The sequence below is a fragment of the Camelus dromedarius genome, chromosome 26, assembly GCF_036321535.1.
Source record: "Camelus dromedarius isolate mCamDro1 chromosome 26, mCamDro1.pat, whole genome shotgun sequence".
NCBI classification, from domain to species: Eukaryota; Metazoa; Chordata; class Mammalia; order Artiodactyla; family Camelidae; genus Camelus; species Camelus dromedarius.
Genome location: NC_087461.1, coordinates 19,837,646 through 19,857,015, shown reverse-complemented (window position 1 = coordinate 19,857,015; position 19,370 = coordinate 19,837,646). Strand labels below are relative to the sequence as shown.

At 36.1% G+C, this 19,370-nt stretch overlaps 1 protein-coding gene and 1 non-coding gene across 3 annotated transcripts in view; both read right to left on the bottom strand.

Moving 5' to 3' along the window:
* Nucleotides 1–2,937: 2,937 nt before the first annotated feature.
* Nucleotides 2,938–19,370, bottom strand: part of LOC116150504 (protein TOPAZ1) — a 54,287-nt gene continuing 37,854 nt past the window's right edge. For both annotated transcript variants that reach the window (XM_064479252.1, XM_064479253.1), the window contains exons 16-20: nucleotides 17,392–17,557; nucleotides 13,915–14,079; nucleotides 11,932–12,135; nucleotides 6,426–6,609; nucleotides 2,938–3,157 (exon numbers count right to left, since the gene is read on the bottom strand). In XM_064479252.1, coding sequence (XP_064335322.1) covers nucleotides 2,938–3,157; nucleotides 6,426–6,609; nucleotides 11,932–12,135; nucleotides 13,915–14,079; nucleotides 17,392–17,557 — 939 coding nt within the window. The remainder of the gene's footprint in view (nucleotides 3,158–6,425; nucleotides 6,610–11,931; nucleotides 12,136–13,914; nucleotides 14,080–17,391; nucleotides 17,558–19,370) is intronic.
* Nucleotides 19,121–19,194, bottom strand: TRNAS-AGA (transfer RNA serine (anticodon AGA)). Its single transcript has one exon. It is a non-coding gene; the product is annotated as a tRNA-Ser (tRNA).

Genomic DNA, 19,370 nt, shown 5'->3' with positions numbered 1-19,370 from the left:
ACCTCTCCAAAAACTAGGAGAGCGAGCCGGAGTGGAAGAACACACACAAGCAGACAATTACAAAACACTGTAGCAAGTGAAGCGACTTTGCCATGCAGAGTGTGAGGGGAAAATCCCAGCTGGTAACACTTAGAACGGCTGGGTTCTGGAAGGTTTTTACAAGGAGATGGTATTCTCTGGATGGAGGGTTGGAAGGACGCAGTTCATTTACAAACCATCGTAAATGGCTGCTGTAATCCACTTAATAGTGTAATTACGTTCTATTTCATAAAATGAAAATTTCTGATTTTAACTGTGCTGTTAAAGGGAGGCACTAAATCTGTGCAGTTTCAAGTCAAATTTGGTAGAGATATCTAAATTGGTGGAAAAGCCAAATTATGAGTAGTTTAAGAAAAACTTTTGTTTAAATTGCTTTTTATAGAAACAATGTTTGCCAAATAGAGGTCTTCTTACTGATCTTTGGCCATTTGGCACAATTTTTATTTGAAAGTAACTTATTTGAACAGTTAATAGCCTCAGGTGGCTCTCATTTAAACTGACTTTCCTTAGCAACTATTTTGTAAGATTTTAAAAAGTAGTTTGTTCTATCAAGGAGAGATAAAAGCAGGAAAATTTTCACTGCTTTTCAGTTTAACACTTCTTAGGGAAGAGAAAAAGGCAAAACCCCCACAAAAGCAGGAAGCCCTTTGGATAAATTAATAAATTATAGCAAAGTATCTAGGTTTTTAAGCTTCCTTTTCTAAATCTTTTGCTATGAGATGTGAATCACAGCAATTTCCTAGGGTAAGTCAAAGGCTTCGGGGAAATACGATAGTTGGAAACAATAAAACGTTAAATCATCTTAGGTCTCTCATTTCAAAATAAGTTAAAACAGATGCGTTACGGGTACTCCAGTCCCTGGCATTGCCTTGGTTCAAAACTTAGCACAATGAGATAAGGTGACTCTGAGCCCTGCCCGCACCGACCTCCATTTCTGCCCTGAACAGCCCGAAGGCACAAACGGAACCCCCTCCCCTCCTCCTGCTACTTACATTCTGGCAAGGGTCCACACGCCACTTTTCTCTGACCTGTTCCTCCTCCCACCAGACGCCAGGAGTAAGGATGGCCTAGGTGTCCCATCCCAGGGTGCAGGAGAGGGACGAGGCTGGCTTGATGGATCAGCCCGCGAGCTTTCGGAGCTGAGAGCTTCATACTTTAAAGGTCTTACTGAAGATTGCCCTTTGGCTTTTTTTACATAAATATAGCTAATTAAAATTTTTCTCTTTTCTCTGGTTCGCATTTTCCTTTTGACTTTGGCCCCTTTTAACATCTGGATACTTTGAAACCATAAGCATTCTCCACCATGAGCTTGGGTTTTTGTTTTTTTTGTTTGTTTTTTTTTTTTTTTACTAATAGCAGTATTTCGCTTTTGTGTACCCCCATAAACTGCCACAGGAGAAATAGGCAAATATAGTTACCACTCTTTTCCCTTTCCTACCTTTTGGCACTGTTGACTGAGCTGAAAACAAACAAACAAAAAACAAAATCCTCGTCTTGTTCCAGCCCTAATGGTTCTTCACTTCTCATTATAAACAATCTGGTCAATTTATAATCCATTCCACCCAAACCGATTTTTCCTAAAAGCTTAATTTATCATCTCTTGCACCTTCATCCCTTCAAATGCATCCTTGCCACCAGCATCTAAATGGTCTCATATTTCCTTAGTTCTTTTCTTTGGGTTTCAGTTATGAAAAGACTGAATTATAATTGCCCACTTACTGTTCTCCACTTGTCCTCAAAGGCATCTTAAACTCATGGTAATAATCTCCAAACTCAATTTATTTCCTAGATGCTGAATTTCAGTAATGACAGTTAGTCACCCAGTTTGTTCATACTAGAGAACTGGGCCTCTTTCTTGATGTCTCCTTCTGCCTCATTTCCCATCTCCCCTTCACAAGACTATTCATTCCACATTTTATCATAGTAAGGCATTTTTCTAAGTGCTAGGTTTTAACTTTTTTATTTTTGTGAGGTTATAGATTTTTCCAATGATGCTGCCAACATTCTATCTTGGGAACTCCTTTAAGAAATACTTTCAGTCCCCCTAGTCACCATTTATTCTTTTCTTACCTTATTCAGACTCTTTCTCTAAATGATTTTAAATTATGGTTTAAAGTATCTAAAGTATCAAACTTAGGATTGAGGATGACCACCTTGGAGAATGACTGCTACAGATTTTGAAGATGGCTTCAGAAAAGGAACATAATAAGATAAGACTGAAATAAGATAGTAAGATTGAAAGGAACAATCCTTGTTTGGATATTTAAGTTCTGATATATTTGTTTAAAAGACGTTCTTTAGTCATAGCTAATGTGACTTATTACATAAATTACAAATTTTCAAGATACATATAGTATTCTAAGATACACTAAAGGAAAAAAGAATAATTTAAAAATTTTGGTTAACTCAGAAGGTACTCTGGACTTTTGGTGTTTGAGTCATTTTCCAATTTATTTTACTATTCTAGAATACAAATGTAGACTATGCTTCAGAGAGTGGACTGAGTGTTCACGAGATGTACTTCATACCACTAAAGGTTTCTCCGAAGGCTCCAGACACCTGCTTGCATATTTCTGCTTTATGTCTCCCTCTTATTAAATGCTGCACAACACTCAGTTTGTGATTTTCCATTGTTTGGATTTCAGAATAAATTAGGATTCACGACACTTAGGTTTACCTAAATTAAAGAGAAGTCAAAAAGTAATTCAAAAAATTATTTTCAGTATGGATAAAACTGTTATAAACTGCATACATCAATCAAAATCTTTAGTGTTTGAAAATTAACTTTCTATAAATCAATAAAGAGCAAAAGCTGAATATGGTGAAAACTGTCTTTATTTTTAGGGCCTTTTATTTTCAACAATGAGTACTTGAACTTAAAAAAAAAGCCTTTAGTAACTAGTGGTTATTGAAAAGCCAAACCTTTTCAGCCCACTTCATATTCTTTTTCAGCCATTTCCAGGCAGACCATTGTTCCAAACTATAAACCTGTTCCTTATTAACGTTGACAGTCATGTGCTTAATGAAAAGCTTTGGATCGGATATATGAGCAGCCATGATTAATCTTTTCATTGCAGCTTGATAATCATCCTGGCTCCGAGATTTGTTTTCTTCACATCTACAAAGTGGACACCTCACAGAGTCAGAATCTTGAAAAAGAAGCTATATAGTTTCTTCAAAAGATAGGAATTTACATTTTTTGGTTCTAAGCTATGACAGTCTTTTTATTACATTCTAACAGCGGATTTCAAACTTGTTTGACTATAATACACAGTAAAAGACATTTTATATACACCCACATACATAAAAACTGAACAAGACTTGCCTTTATGACAATGTACTATATTTTCTATTAGGTTTCATTTTTCAAAAAATTAAATGGTCCCAACCCCCTAACCTAATTTCACTACACAAATGGGCTACAATCCACAGTCTGGAAACAATAATCTACAATACAGCTAATAACCTATTTTTGAAGTTAATAATTGTATAATTATTTATTATAATGCATAGAGTATTAAATTTAATCAAATTTGAAGTTAATAACATTCATGTGTTTTACCTTGATATGGCTTTTTAAAATTATAAGCATATACTTAATATGTAGCTCACATTTGGTAACAGAAATTGTAGCTATATGCCTTTACTAATTTCCAGTAATTTTCTTCAGTCCTAATTAAAAGTATTTCACTAAAGTGCTAGAATTTACTTTTAAAGTAACTTTTCTACCAGTCTCCATTTTCCTATAGACAGGGAATAGGAAGTATTTAAAATAGAGATGTGGCCGTCATTAGGCATCGCTTTTTCTTGGTGTTTCCTATGTCCTGCTCTTGGCACTCAGAGGGCCCAGGAGAAGGCCGGAGGGTGAGCCTACCCACGTTAACACCACAGTGTGGTCTACAGAGTGGTGGGAATGAGGACTTCCACCTGGAACAGGAACCAGTGGTCAAAAAGAGGAAAGACTGGTCAGGAGCCTTCTAGTACACTCTGGCTTAGGAATCAGTGCCTGAAATCTGGTAGACTGGGCGTATGCCAACCACATGCAGTTTTTGAAAGTCTAATGATGAATAAAACTCTCTCAGAGGTTAAGGCAGGTGTAAGCTGATCTTGAGATGAGTTAAGGCCGTGGGACCCAAGGCCACGATCAAAGCATGTTTATAGTGTGCAGTAAATAATTGCTCCGTGCATGCATCAATTATGTAAGATTTAGAACAAAGAAAATAGAAGTATGCTTGTGCTAGAGATATTCTGTAAGCCTAATGAACAAAGAAACTCAGACCACGCATGTGCTGACAGAAAACAGATAAAAGCAGGACAGGTGCATCATAGGCGCACCTCCCTGTGGAAATAAAGTGTTGTTAACCCTATGGTGTCTCCGGCTGAAGTCTGTCCGGCGGTATGGCACCTCCTCGTGCATTTGTTCGTTTGGGCCTCTCACCTCCTAGAACACCACATCAGCCTCCCTCGGCTGACAGCAGGGCTCAATATGATAATAATAATAGAGAAAACAACATTGGTTTGGACAAAACCAAAGACCCAGGCATGCCACTGTTAGGTACTAGCATCACAAATTCAGTACTGAATACAGAGGCTGCACATGTGTGGGGAATGGAAAGCTATGAGAAAACCAAATCCTCTGGAGGTGATGGGAGCCCAAATGCGTCATGCCACTGGGGTGCACAGTGGTGAAGAGGAAGCCTTCAGAAAAGAGCTCTAACAAAAAAGCTAATTTTAGTGGGTTTAAAAAAAAAAGTGGACCTAAAATAAATTATTTCCCAATTCTCCCCCCCTTCAGTATGGGATGGGCTGAATGACTTGTTTATCAAAAATAGAGCAGAAACGACACTGTACAACTTAGGACACTAAGTTGTTAGATACCAATTTTTCATGGCCCCTTGCATTTCTTTAAGTTTTGAGAGCAAATACACTGACTACCCCTTGTTCCAGATTACAAGAATGTCTAATACAGTGAACAACTCTGAAAGACAAAGAGTTTCTCCTTTTGCAGCAAAAGACAGGTTTGCTTACAGCCTTACAAGGTGGAGACAGTATTTTCCTGAAGAGCAGGGGGGCAGGCATGCTTATTATCCCTTTATAAAGGACTTGGGTTTCTAGGTTCAGGAGTCCTCTCCTGGGTAACGGAACCCACTGCATGTGCAGGTATCCATCCTGGCCCATCTGTGGGACTCGGGAGCAAGAGGAAGAGATACAGATATGCAGATAATCATGCTGCTTGCTGTGCCATAAGTAATAAAGTCCTTTCTCCAACCCAGGAGTCTTGTATTTTATGCGAGAATCCTTGAAACTAGCAGGCTGACCTAAAAGGCACTGCAGCTTCCTCCTTGCTTTCTCTCCTGGATCACTGACTCTGAGAGAAGTTTGCTGTCGTGTCATGAAGACACTTAAGAAACTTGTGGAGGGGCCCATGTGGCGAGGAGCTAAGGCTTCCTGCCAGCAGGCATGTGAGTGAGCCAGCTGGGAAACGGATCCTCCGGCCCCAGTGAAGCTGTCAGGCAGGTGATTCAGGTCCTGATCACATCCTGACTCCAACATCACGAGAGACTGAGCCAGAACCATCCTGCTAATAAGATACTCCCAAAATTCCTGACCCACAGAAACTAAGATAATATTTGCTGTTTTAAGCCACAAAGTTTTGGGATAATCCAAAAACTGTAACAGATAACTAATAGACTATTCAGATTGAGGATCTGGTCTGTACCACCAGTAAAGTGAAGCAAAACTCTGGTCAAAAAACTCTAAAATAGGAATCCCATGAGATCCTCATATTACAAGTTTCCTGGATAAAGCTGACAAGAAATTGGAGTGTTGTAAACCTAAATTCTGGACTTTGAATAAAATTATTTGAAGGGATGCCACTCTGGTCCAAGAGCTATGTTATAATATTTATCCATTTATAACAACATTTTAAAATATTGAGACTAGGCTGATGGCTTTAGTTTCAAGAGGATTCTTGACTGAACCTAATAAATTATCATATATTTCCCTTTTACACCTGGTTCTTAGATCTTCTGTGATGACCATAAAGATAAATAACTTCTAGGTTTCTATCTAAAAACTATCAGCACACAAGAAAGATCCAAACCTAAAGAAGATCTGTCTCTATGACCATCTAACATGATCTTTGAAGTTGTTAAAGTGTTTCTTGAAAGGTACTAACTTGTTCGGTTTTAAGTCTCAAAAGGTCAAATCCTTTCTCAATATAAATGTTACCAAAGTTTGTCAATACTATACATGCACAAGTATACAAATATATAAATGCTTTACATACGTTTATATATATACATAAATAAAACATTTACATCCTAGGGCAGGTGTAGGGAGCCACAATCTGCTTTCAGGGTGCAGTTAAAGTTATTTCAACCAACCTTTTTAAAACGATCTGCAGCATCTCTGTAGAAGTTTCAGGACTCTGAATACTACTAGCGTTAGATACCAGGAAGATTTCAACAGCTAGAAGCATTTCGATCTCAGACAAACAGGAAGGAATCAGTAGAATTTTTTGGTATAAATTCCCCTCCAATGGTGGGTAACAACCCAATGAAAGAGCGCCTGAAAATCAAGTAACAGATCAGACTTTACTAAAACCCCAACAGGTGAAAACCTAGGTTTCCAAAATATCCAGAGGTGATAATTACTTTTGTTACAGAATAATTCTTCACATTAGAAGCAGATTTATTGCACAAATTATATGGTAGTGAGCTTATCCTAGTACATGTGAAATCATACTTTGTAAAATGTTTTTGAAACATTAAATATGAAATGAGAAATTTTAAAAAACCCTCTGAAGAATTACTTTTGAGCCTCATTGGAGCAACTGCCCACTTATTTCAAGCCACAGTCAACACAACATAATTTCAGAATAACTAAAAAATCAGAAATAGCTACTCGGGTGTTGTTTTAATGGGACCTGGGTCTAATAGCAACTATATATATATACTTATAATAACTCCCTATCTTGAATTATGAATCCATCATGTATAACTGAAAAATTGTGCTCTACACTGGAATTTGAAACAACATTGTAAAATGACTATAACTCGATGAAAAATGTAAAAAAAAAAAAGAATTATGAATCCAAAGAGTAGAAAGAAAATAGAAGATAGAATTTGAAGATTTTACTTTGTATCACATAGTTTTACAGTATTTTTGAGCACCCTTATTTATAGTGCTGTTACAGCTTGTGCAATAAATGTGTGCTGTTCCTACTACATGCTGGCAGTGTGCTAAACATGCGATACAAAAATGAATAAAATACATTTCCATCGTGTAGGCACTCTATGTGTTGTTCACCAATTCATGTTCTGAAAATTTCACTTTTCCAAAGAAGAGATTTAAACTCTTTTAAAATGTTTATGTACTTATTACAAGTGATACATAGGGAAATCTTCTATACATAAGTCTTGGGACATCCAAATTGTATATGGGAAATATTTTACTGAAACCAATTTAAATCTGTGTGTAAAATTTGCTTAAAATGTCTTATTAAGATAAGTTTCTTCAAGAAATCTTTCTACTGTGGATGATGATGACTAATCTTTGAGGACCTACTATTCGCCAGGTACATATAGGTTTTATCTTATTTTAACCTGACAATTCACCAACTTTGAAATTAGGCACAACAATGCTCGTATTATAGATGGGGGGGGCTGTATGTAAGCACCCTGGCCTTCTGACTCCAGATTTTGGAACCCTAACCACTAGGTAGTCCCATCTCCCTAGACCACTGCCAGGACCAACCAATCACTGACTTGTTAACTCTCCAAGCTATCGGTAGATATAATTTATGTGCATTTCTGTTTTACTTTTCTGAGCAGAAGAGGAAAACCAAAGCCAATAAACTGAGTAGAAATTTACTCACATTACTTTTTCCCCTAAAATCAGACATGAAAAGAAAAATACTCCATTTGGCTTTAGGGGCAGAAAGTAATAGAAAGAAACACTAACATCTCCCCTTCCTGACTTTTTTTTTTTTTTTTAACATTTTTTATTGATTTATAATCATTTTACAATGTGTCAAGTTCCAGTGTTCAGCACAATTTTTCAGTCATTCATGGACATATACACACTCATTGTCACATTTTTTTCTCTGTGAGTTATCATAACATTTTGTGTATATTTCCCTGTGCTATACAGTGTAATCTTGTTTATCTATTCTACAATTTTGAAGTCCCAGGCTAACCCTTCCCACCCTCCACCCCCCAGTAACCACAAGTCTGTATTCTCTGTCTGTGAGTCTATTTCTGTCCTGTATTTATGCTTTGTTGTTTGTTTGTTTATTTTTGTTTTTTAGATTCCACATATGAGCGATCTCATATGGTATTTTTCTTTCTCTTTCTGGCTTACTTCACTTAGAATGACATTCTCCAGGAGCATCCATGTTGCTGCAAATGGCATTATGTTGTCGGTTTTTATGGCTGAGTAGTATTCCATTGTATAAATATACCACTTCTTCTTTATCCAGTCACCTGTTGATGGACATTTAGGCTGTTTCCATGTTTTGGCTATTGTAAATAGTGCTGCTATGAACACTGGGGTGCAGGTGTCATCCTGAAGTAGATTTCCTTCTGGATACAAGCCCAGGAGTGGGATTCCTGGGTCATACGGTAAGTCTATTCCTAGTGTTTTGAGGAATCTCCACACTGTTTTCCATAGTGGCTGCACCAAACTGCATTCCCACCAGCAGTGTAGTCCCCTTCCTGACTTTTTAGCTCCAAGAGAAAAGCAGTATTTTTAGGACTAGGTAGCAAATTAGGAGCATCAGGAAGGCAACTCTGCTGTCCCTGGACAACTTCCCTCTGATTAGTTTGGGGACAAAAGCAAAGGCATCAGGAAAGTGAAAGACAACTCATGGAATAGAAAAAAAAAAACATGAATTTATATATCTGAGATGGGACTTATATCTGAAGTGTGTGTGTGTGTATATATTTATGTATATGCATATCATAAGTGTACTGATAAGTACCCCTCCACTTACACACTCAGCAAGAAAAAACAAAAAACTCCTCCATTTAAAATAGTACAAAGAAAAAAATGGGTGAAGGATCCAATAAACATTTCTCCACAAAGATATACAAATGACCAATAACCACATGAAAAGATGCTCAACATCATTAATCTTAGGAACATACAAATCACAACCTCAGTGAAGCACCACTATGTATCTACTAGGAAGGCTAAAAAAAAACCTAGTAACAAGTGCTGGTGAGGATGTGAAGAAATCGGAAGTCCCATGCATGGCCGGTGGCAATATAAATGTAAAACAGCACAGCTTCTTTGGAAAACAGTTTGGCAGTTCCTCAAAATATTAAACACAGATTTACCATATGAGTCAGCAATTCTGCTCCCAGGAGAAATGAAAAACATACGTCCAAACAAAAACTTGTATGTGAATGTTTAGAGCAATGTTACTCTTAATAGCCAAAAAGTGGAAACAATGCAAACGTCCATCACTGATGGACAGATAAACAAATTCCATACAATAGAGTACTATTCAGGAATAAAATGGAAAGAGATATTGATGCAGGCTACAATATGAATGAACCTTGAAAACATTATGCTAAGTGTAAGAAGCCAGTCACAAAAAACCACATATTGAATGATTCTATTTATGTGAAATGCCCAGAACAGGTAAATACATAGAGACAGAGACATGAATTGTTGCCTAGGGCTACGTCGGGTGGGGAACATACATGGAACGGGGAATGAATGCAAATGTGTTTCAGATTTCTTTTTTTGGAGGTGTTGAAGATGTTCTAAAATTAGACTGTGGTGATTGCTGCACAACCCTGAATATAAAAATGAATGCACTGTGCATTTTACATGCATATGTTTTATAGTATGCAAAATTATGTTAATAAAGCTGTAAACATATTTTTTTAAAAAGCAAAACGAAGGCACTGGCACCACAGCCGTAACATAAGTGCCTTGAAGAAGAATTAGCCGTAAGCTCAGAATTAAGTACGGAGCTCTAGACGTAATCATGAGGCACTGAAAGTCTTTCCTAGCTTGTGGTAAGCTATGTGTGAAGATAAATCAAAGAGAGTTCCACTGATACTTTAACGTCAACACTCTCAGGAAATGAGATGTTTTGAAGACTGATCAGTGACTATGAATTATTCATTTCATTTTATAACTCAGGTACATTAAATAAAAACAAAAACACTCTTTACCCATATAACCTTACTTGCATAAGCCCCAGAAGTTTTACTGCACATAAAATTAGGCACAGGTGTGTTTAGATAAAAGGAAGAATGCTAATAAGAAAGGTACTGAATTGTACCCAGGCATTAACTGCTTTAACACACACTAAAAAAAAAAAAAAAAAAAAAAAAAAAAAAGTTAAAAAATAAATTATCATTAGGGCTGGAACAATTTGGAGGAATAGGGAGTGACTATTAATGCACATGGGGTTTCTTTTTGGCCTGGTGAAAATGTTCTAAGATTGACTGTGGTGATGGTTGCCCAACTTTGTAAATACACTAAAGCCATTGAATTGTACATGTTAAATGGGTGAACTTCATATTTGAATTATATCTCAATAAAGCTGCTAATACAAATTTTTAAATGATTAAGTTTAGCTGTTTTAATACAAAATTTTATTTCCTACTAAAAAATAGAAAGATTCATAGAAATCTCACTTAAATGTTTCCAAGTTAATACTTGTTTCTGTGGCATACAAATGCTTTCTGATGGCACTTCCCCCAAACTGCACATTTGAAAAAAGTGACCTCATTAACGTCAATTCTAAAAACTAAAATCATGAAGTTACACCAAATAGTACATACATACTTTGTAGTGTGATTCCTAGCAGTCTTCAAGGAAATAGTATAAGGAGTTAAAACATAACCACAAAAGTGAAATGAAGTGTTATGAACAAACCATTCTACCTTTCCTCAAAATTTATGATCATCTTCAAAAAAATTCTGCTTTTGAAATTTCTTTTGATTGTAATCTACAATAAGAAATACATTTTACATAATGACCCAGTACACATACATGATTATATGTAACTGAAATGAAAATTTTATCAAATAATACTTAACCTTACTATCTGTAATGCACGCTAATATTTTCTTTCTCATTTCATTGGGAAAAAAAAGTTACCACTTGCTAAACTGATCACAGCTGGCAACGTGAAAAACAATTCCAAGCTGAGAGAGGTTTTTGTTGGTGCCAGTAGGGTGGCACAGGGGTGACACACACTAGGTCCTCAAATGTTTGTTATATGGATGACAGTGGTAGAAAGGAAAATTTAAGACAAATTACTGCCTGAAGGCAGAAAAGAACTCCTTTCTAGATCTAGATTCTACACAAAATTGTGTTCTAATTAAAATACCTGTGAAGAGGCTGGGACTAGAGAAAGTGTTAGTTTTCTAAGCTTACTTATTAGAGAGGAACAATTGTAAACAGATTAACAAAGTTCTATTACTAGGAGCCACATGAAAAACTGTCATGTGTCATGCTGCATTGTAACGGCAGCCTCTGTACCTCCTGTGGCCTGTTATAAAATATTCTACCATAAAGATCAGTGATAGGTATGTGATTACTTCTTAAACTTCATTCTACCAATTGTTTAACTCCTGTTTAAAAAATATACCAAATTGGTTCAAATTGTGTCATTTATTTCCTTTTCACATCATCCAGTGGACATGTTAATACACAAAGAAATAAAAGATATAGCAATTAGAAACAAAATATAGTAATTAGTAACAGGTTTCAAAAGAGTACAGATCTGTTTAGTATCTTTGAATGTGTATCAACTGCTCTTTTTATATATTCAGTGCCTCAATGTAAATATCACACATGATTTAGGTTTAGAAAATTAAATTAAAAACCAATATATCAGATTTTAATTTTTAAAATGTAACTTACTTTTGTAGTGGGTCCTGGCTTTGAGCCATAAATTACTCCTTCCTAAAGAAGTAATCAATCTTCTAAGAAAGGAAAAATCAGTAGGGATGCTCTTTGAAATCATGAACTCTGCTACGGAGGATGACATGCCAAGGCAGTTGTCTTCTATACAGGCATCCAGAAGTTTATTAAAAAGAAGACTACACTGTGAGACATCCACAGTTTCTGAAAAGAAAAAATAACTGACATAATGAAATTGATGTGTCTTCATCTCCTAAACTTCCCTCTTAACGCTTCTCCTTTCCTCTCTGCTCCCCTTGGCCCCTTCCTACCCACTACAGGAGTCATAGTCACTAAAATGCAATCATCTTACATGTTGTCTAAGTTAACAAATAAAGCACTCAACAGAAGCAAAACCGTTTATTTACTGTGTAATGGATAATGTGAAGGGAACGTGAATTCAGAGGCTGCATTAACACCTCTATCCATGGTCCTCACAAGGTGACTGCATGTGCAGGGTCTCTGATGAATGACTGCACAGTTCTGTTTGCATTCTATCTACAGTGCACACCTCAGACTTCTCCTTCTGATGACTAAAATAAGTCATCCCCTCATAAATATTCATTCTCAAATTAAAAAAAAAAACAAACTCAGTGGGGAGGGTATAGCTCAGTGGTAGAGACCATGCTTAGCAAGCACAAGGCCCTGGGTTCAATCCATGGTTCCTCCACCAAAAATAAATAAGTAAAATAAAAAATAAACCTAATTATAAATTAACTTGAAAATAAACCTAATTGCTTCCCCCAAAAAATGTTTAAAAATTAAAAAAGCCCTCCTTTACTATGTATGTCTACTCCTTTCTGCTCTTTACTTTGAAGACAGTGAAGCCCCCTCGGAGACTTCCAACTCTTTTACTGCCTAGAATCAGTCAGTGCCTAGACTCCAGGTCTTTATCACTGTAGGGTTTTTTAGTGGTCTATGCCTAATTAGGAAATTTATCTCCTTACTTTTAGTCTCTTTCTAAACATTACCACCAGGGAACTTTCCTGTAACACCAGCTTGATTACATCACTACCTGTCCCCAAAACTCTAGCGACCCCTTACTACACATAGAGAAGAAGGTCTGTTTAGTCTGCCATTCAGGATCTTCTAAAGTCCGGCACAACCATCTGTTCAATCTCACTATTATTATTTTGTTTCATTATAACATAATTATTTATCAAAAGCCTGTTCTACAGCAGCCATTGTACCAGGGATACCAAGATAAAGAAAATATCACTGCCTTTAAGGACTTTATTGTCTAGAGGGAGAAACAGTTAAGAACACTAATTGCAATATGCCAGTGGAATAAATGGGAAAATGGACACTGATAAAGCACTGAGGGGAGGCCTTCACGTTAATGTTTTTGTTTTCATTAAACTTAACCCATGACTCTGACCCATCCCTCAGCTCATTCCTGACCCACAGCTTCTGCTGTTTCCCTCGACATGCTGCCTGCATGTGACTTGCAAGCACTCAAGGGCACTACCTGCCACTGCCCACAGTATTCTTTCTCTGAACTTGTTATCTGCTTAATTTCCTCCATTTCCTCCATGTTTTCCTATGTTTCAAGGTAATGGAAAATAAGTTCTATATTTGTTAAGTGATAAAAGAAAAAGTATTATTTATTTTTCCAATGCAATGAATTATTTTAAGGTATGACGCTTGCTGGGGGCATTTAACATACTGTTTGCTCATGACTTGACAGAAGTAGGAAAAGGGGAATCAGGAAATGCTCCTTTTAGGAACTGCTGACAAACAATCCAAAGATAAGCATCTTATTTTTTTTAAACCATCAGGAAAGCATATTCAGTTTGCAGAGAACACATTTTACAAAAAACAACATCATTAAAAATATGTGCTGGGATATAAAACTCAACCAAAACAGGTGGAGAACTGTTTCTTATTAACAGTTAAACACCAGATGGGCCAGAGATAATTAAGCTAAACTTTCAAAAAACATACCTTCAGACTTTTGAAAACCTGGTAGATTTTGTAAAACTTCAAATGTCTGTCTATAAAGGCTCTTTGCTAAGCTTTCATGTGCAATTGTACAGAGCAGATTATGCCGATTGAGCACATCCAGTCTATCGCAAGGCCACAGTGGTGTATTGATGATCCACTCTGACTCTTACAAAAAGAAAAAAGTACAAACACTGTGAACATTACACTAAACAGTATAATAACAACTAATGTTTTAAAATATCTTTTGGAGAAAATGGCAAGACCCGGAATGGAAAGTACTGAACAGCCGATTAAGGTTTGCCTAAACTGAAGTGTACTGTCTGTCTGGTAACTAAAAACTGTACTATTGGGCACTAACATCTGGACAGTTTATATGCACCTGTGGTCCCTAATAGCACAGTATCTGTATAGAAGATCCTTATACGACAGTTCTCTAAGGATTTTCTCACAAAAGGAGGCTTTCTAAAAAACTCAAAATAACTCGCTGCAAATCTGGATGGCAACAGGAGCAAATTTGGCAACATTTACCAAAAAGCTTTAAACTGCCCTTACCTTTAATCCAGTAATTTCATCAGAATTTATCCTAAGGACATAATAAAGATTTAGCACGGACGTTTAGCAGGGATTGTTGTTCATAGAAATTTAAAAACCAGCTAGTTCAAGAAAAGGGGACTCATGGATCTGTCTCTATGTTTATCTGTATTTATTCATAAGATGGAAAACCATGCAGCCCATTAAGTTATGTTGTAGAGAAATATTCCCTTTCACAGAAAGATGTCCACAGGAAGACGGCCACCTGAAGAAAATGCAAGGCACTAAGGAGTCTGCAGAGCATCACTAAAGTGGTCAGTAACAAATGTATCCATTTAATTTACACACTCATTTCCAGGTGGCTTGATATGGACTTTTTACCACCATCTTTGCTTATTCATCTCTTCTTATGTCTCTATAATGACTATGTATTACCTCTATAAAGGTAACAGAAGTTATTTTAAAATTCAAGGGCAGTTTCTCAATAAATAGCATAGCATTTTTTAAACAAAATTTGTATTCTAGAACATTAAGACACTTTTTTTCAGCCTCCAAATCTTGACTAAAACTAAAATTATGGTTTTAAGGATTTTTTTTCTTTCTTTCTTTGTTTTTAATGCTGGTAAGGGGAGAAAGCAAGGTAGGAATCTGCTGCTTATCTGCCAGGGTGCAAGGTATCAGTGCCGAGAAAGAGTTTAAAATGGCTAAGTGAAAATGTGAAAAGCTAAAACAATTGATTTCTTCTCACCATAAAGTCTGCCACCCACTAAATAAGAAATGTGTAAAATACTCTACATTTCTCAAACTTCATTTTAAAGAAGTTTAATAGGTAATAAAGGCGTATGTTTTTTAAAGGAAAAAGTATAGAAAAATACGTAAAAAGGTAATGTGCCTCTCATTCCTGCCCTCCAAGCACTCAATTCTCTTCCCAGAAGCACCCACTATTAATAGTTTCTTGTGCATACAAATATTTCAGAAGTATAAAGATTATATGTATGTATTCTTTTTTTTTTTTTTTATACCAATGGTAGCATCTATGTACGCTGTTCAGCACATCCCTTTTTTTACTTGGTAAAAGATCCTGGAGAGCATTCCAATGAGTACCTGCAGATGTCCCTCATTCCATTCCATCATATGGCTATCATATAGTTTCACTAACTGGTACATCCTTAATGGACATTTAAGTTATCTGAAATTGTTTGTTATCACTGTTGATGCTTAAAAAAAGATTCCAGATAACTTACAGTGCATACGTTTGTATACAGATGTAAATGTGTTTGTAGGAAAAATTCCTAAAAATGGAGTTAATAGATTAATAGAAATTAGCATTACTAAATTTTGACAGATATTTTATCAAAAAGACAACGTATGTGAAGGCTTGTTTCTTTCTACCGTCACAAAAGGCATATCACAAACCTTTAACCTTTGCTGGTCTGACAGGTGTTTAGGATGTTAATGTTTTTGTCTCTTAATACAAGTTCAGTATTGCTCTCACTTATTACAAGGCAGTTGTATTTGCTTTCCTGAGAATGGCCTGTTCACTGCAGAACGCTTTTAAGAACAAAAAAATTCTGGGGACAATTTAACATACTTCTGTGGGTCTTTTTTGGAAAGAAATAAAATTTTACTTATGAAAATGACTTTCAATTGACATGGTCACTGCAAAAGGAAATCTTGAATTTATAACTGACAGAATCTTAAAAGATAATCTCAAAACTGAAGCATCAAAATTGTAAAAACTGTAAATCTCCATAGACCACTCCTCGCCCCTACCACAAACTCTCCCCAGCCTCTAGTTTCAGAAAGACTGGTTTTGCCAGAAACTGTGAAGGCAGAAGATCACCAAGCCCACTTCTACCAATGATTTTTACCCTTTTAATTTCTTGCTGCATCTCATCTTTCTCACAGAGCTGGTGAGCTCTGGCTTGCATTTTTCTACCTCCTATTTCTATATACATTCTAGTTTGTATTTGTATATTTTGTATTTTCTATTACCATTTTGTATTTTATCTTTGTATTTGGTTGTTCTTCCTCTCCGAGGAAACCTCACTGGCTATGTTTAAGTTGAAGAAAACCTTTTCCAACAAGCTGTTGATCACGAAGTCCAATCAGAGCCTCTATATTCCATAAACCCTCAGCAGTGAACAAATACAGGTGTTTTATATACATATATATGAATATGTATGCATGCTAGTCTTGAGTGTTAGTGTAAAGGACTTCTATTTTATTTACTCACGCATTTATTCAGTCTTTCACCAAAACTCTGAGATTCTTGAGATTTCTTCAGTCTTATATATTCCATTTTATCAAATAAAATTTGCTTGATGGTGCACGAAGCCAAAGCTACCATTAGATGCTCTGTGGCTACTGTACCACCTACGTTTTCATTTACCTCATACCAAACTAAGTAGCTTCTGCTAGCTTAATCTCACTGTTGTTTCTCTTAGATGAACTGACTTACCAGGGAAAATAAACTTCACTTGTCTTAGTTTGAAGTCATGCCTGTCTGTGCATGTACAGATACAGTTTACGCAGACTGCAGTCGGGACTTCCCTGTCTCAGCAGCTGAAGCTTGGGCTTTGAAAGCTGGACTGTCCGGGACGGAATCTGGCCTCCACTCCTTGTCAGTCATCTGGGGCAAGCTGCTTAATGTCTCGTAACATTTTCTTACCTATAATGTGGGGATTGTAATAATTCCAACCTCATGGGGTTTCTGTGAAGATTAATTGAGATAATCACGTAAAGCATTTATATGGTGATTGCGCCAAAGTAAGAACTACCTTTTCAACAAAGGTTCATATAGTTTCTTCTTTAAAGTGAGGTTAATGTTCTCCTTTCATTTTATACAACCTTTCCTACCCACATGATTACTAGTTTAGACCAAATTATTACCCACAATTCAGTATCAACTTGAGGCAAATAAAAAGACAAGAATTTATAACTTACCCCTTAAGACCCAAATGGCACCATCTAGGTTTCCACTTTTTAGAAAAATTTCTGCTGCGATATTCACAATCTGACATCTTGGTGCTAACTTCTCAGGCCCTAGAAGTCCTTTTAAACTTGTAAAATGTATTTTTAACTCATACAGTTTGTCTAAGACCTTCCGTCCCTAGAGGAAAAAAAAGAAAAAAAACCAGCAGTAACTGAGTATCAATCACGTAGAGTATTATAGAGATACAAAGTCACCGATAATTATATAGAAGACAATTATGCAATTTGAATCACCATTCTAGACTGACAGCTGAACTGCTCCCAGACTCTCTCCTTAAGCCCTTTCCTGCTCAACCACAGAGATGGGAAGGAAGGGGAGCAAGCAGGGCTTTGCCTCATATTAGCCAAGGCCCCTACTGGGCCCCCTTTCAGCAGTTCTCCTTTCATCCGTTTTATTCGCTGTGCTTCCTCTAAAGATTTCATTTGGAAAAAGGATTTCATGCCTTAATGTGGAAAACTACCTGTTATATGTTTTGCTCTTCTCCTGTTGATCACCCTGAGATCCAGGAGGGAGAGTTAGTGAAAAAAAGATAGTATCAAATTTAGATAAAGAATGATAGTGGGAAAAAAAAAAAGAGGTAAAACTGTTGGCTGAAATTTTTTTGTTGTTGTTCAATAGGCTAATTATTTCACATATTTTACATAAAGACTGCCTCTAGGGTAGACATCAGAAACTGGGACATAGACATATATTATTATTTTATAACAGGGGTCAGCAAAATTTTTCCATAAACAGCCAGACAGTAAATGCTTTAGGCTTTGCAGGTCACATTTGTTCAGCTGCATATTATTTTTGGTTGTTTTATAATTTCTAAGTCTTTAAAAATGTAAAAAAAAAACATTCTTTTTTTAAAACCTTTTTTATTGAGTTATAGTCATCTTACAATGTTGTGTCAAATTCCAGTGCAGAGCACAATTTTTCAGTTATACATGAACATACATATTGTCACTTTTTTTTCGCTGTGATAAAAAAACATTCTTAACTCACAAATTGTATAAAAACAGACTGTGGGCCAGATCTGGCTTTTAGTTTACAGAACTCTTGCTTTGTATTGTATTATATACGCTGTTTTGAGTCAGATGCATATTATGATGTCAGAGTACTTTCAATTTGTAAATGAGCACATTTTTCAAGGGATACATTAATTCCAACAGTTTTAATGTTCAAAAAGGAGTAAGTTTCATGAAAAAATTCATGCTAAGATAATAACATTTTCATTCTAAATAAGATAAATAATTTTAAATAAACATTTAAAATTAAAATACAGGCACAAATTCAGCAACCTCTTATATCTTAAGAAATAAAAATAACCAAATAAAATTAAAATATACTCTAAAATTTCAGCAAAATCAGGATGAGTTTTAAAAAAGGGTCTTCTTACTAGGTAGTCCTCAGATTCTCAAGCATTAAATATCCAAGAAATTAATGCTATGATCAACCTTAAGCTGTACTGTGAGAGCAGGGACATGGTACACTCTGCCCATCCCAGGCCTGCTACACAGTAAGTGCTAAACCTCTCGGAGACCTTGGAGACTGGAGAAACCTCCGTACAATGATTTCTTTCATTCTTCTTTTTTTAAAATTATTTTTAAAACTTTTTTGGGTATTTTTATTTACTTATTATTGTATTATTATTTTATTTTGGCAAGGGGGGAGGTAATTAGGTTTATTTATTTTTAGAGGAGGTACTGGGGATTGAACCCAGGACCTCATGCATTCTAAGCATGTGCTCTACCACTTGAGCTATACCCTCCCCCCTGTACAATGATTTCTTAAAAGTGTTTTTTTTAGTTCATGAATTTTTAATGTATATAAGTGACCATTTACTTAAATGTTATTTCACTTGTAAACTAACCTCTTTATGAAAAGGAATACAAGTCACATGTCAGTAGCTGATTCTAGAGCAACCCCACTCTCAACTATCCTCTCT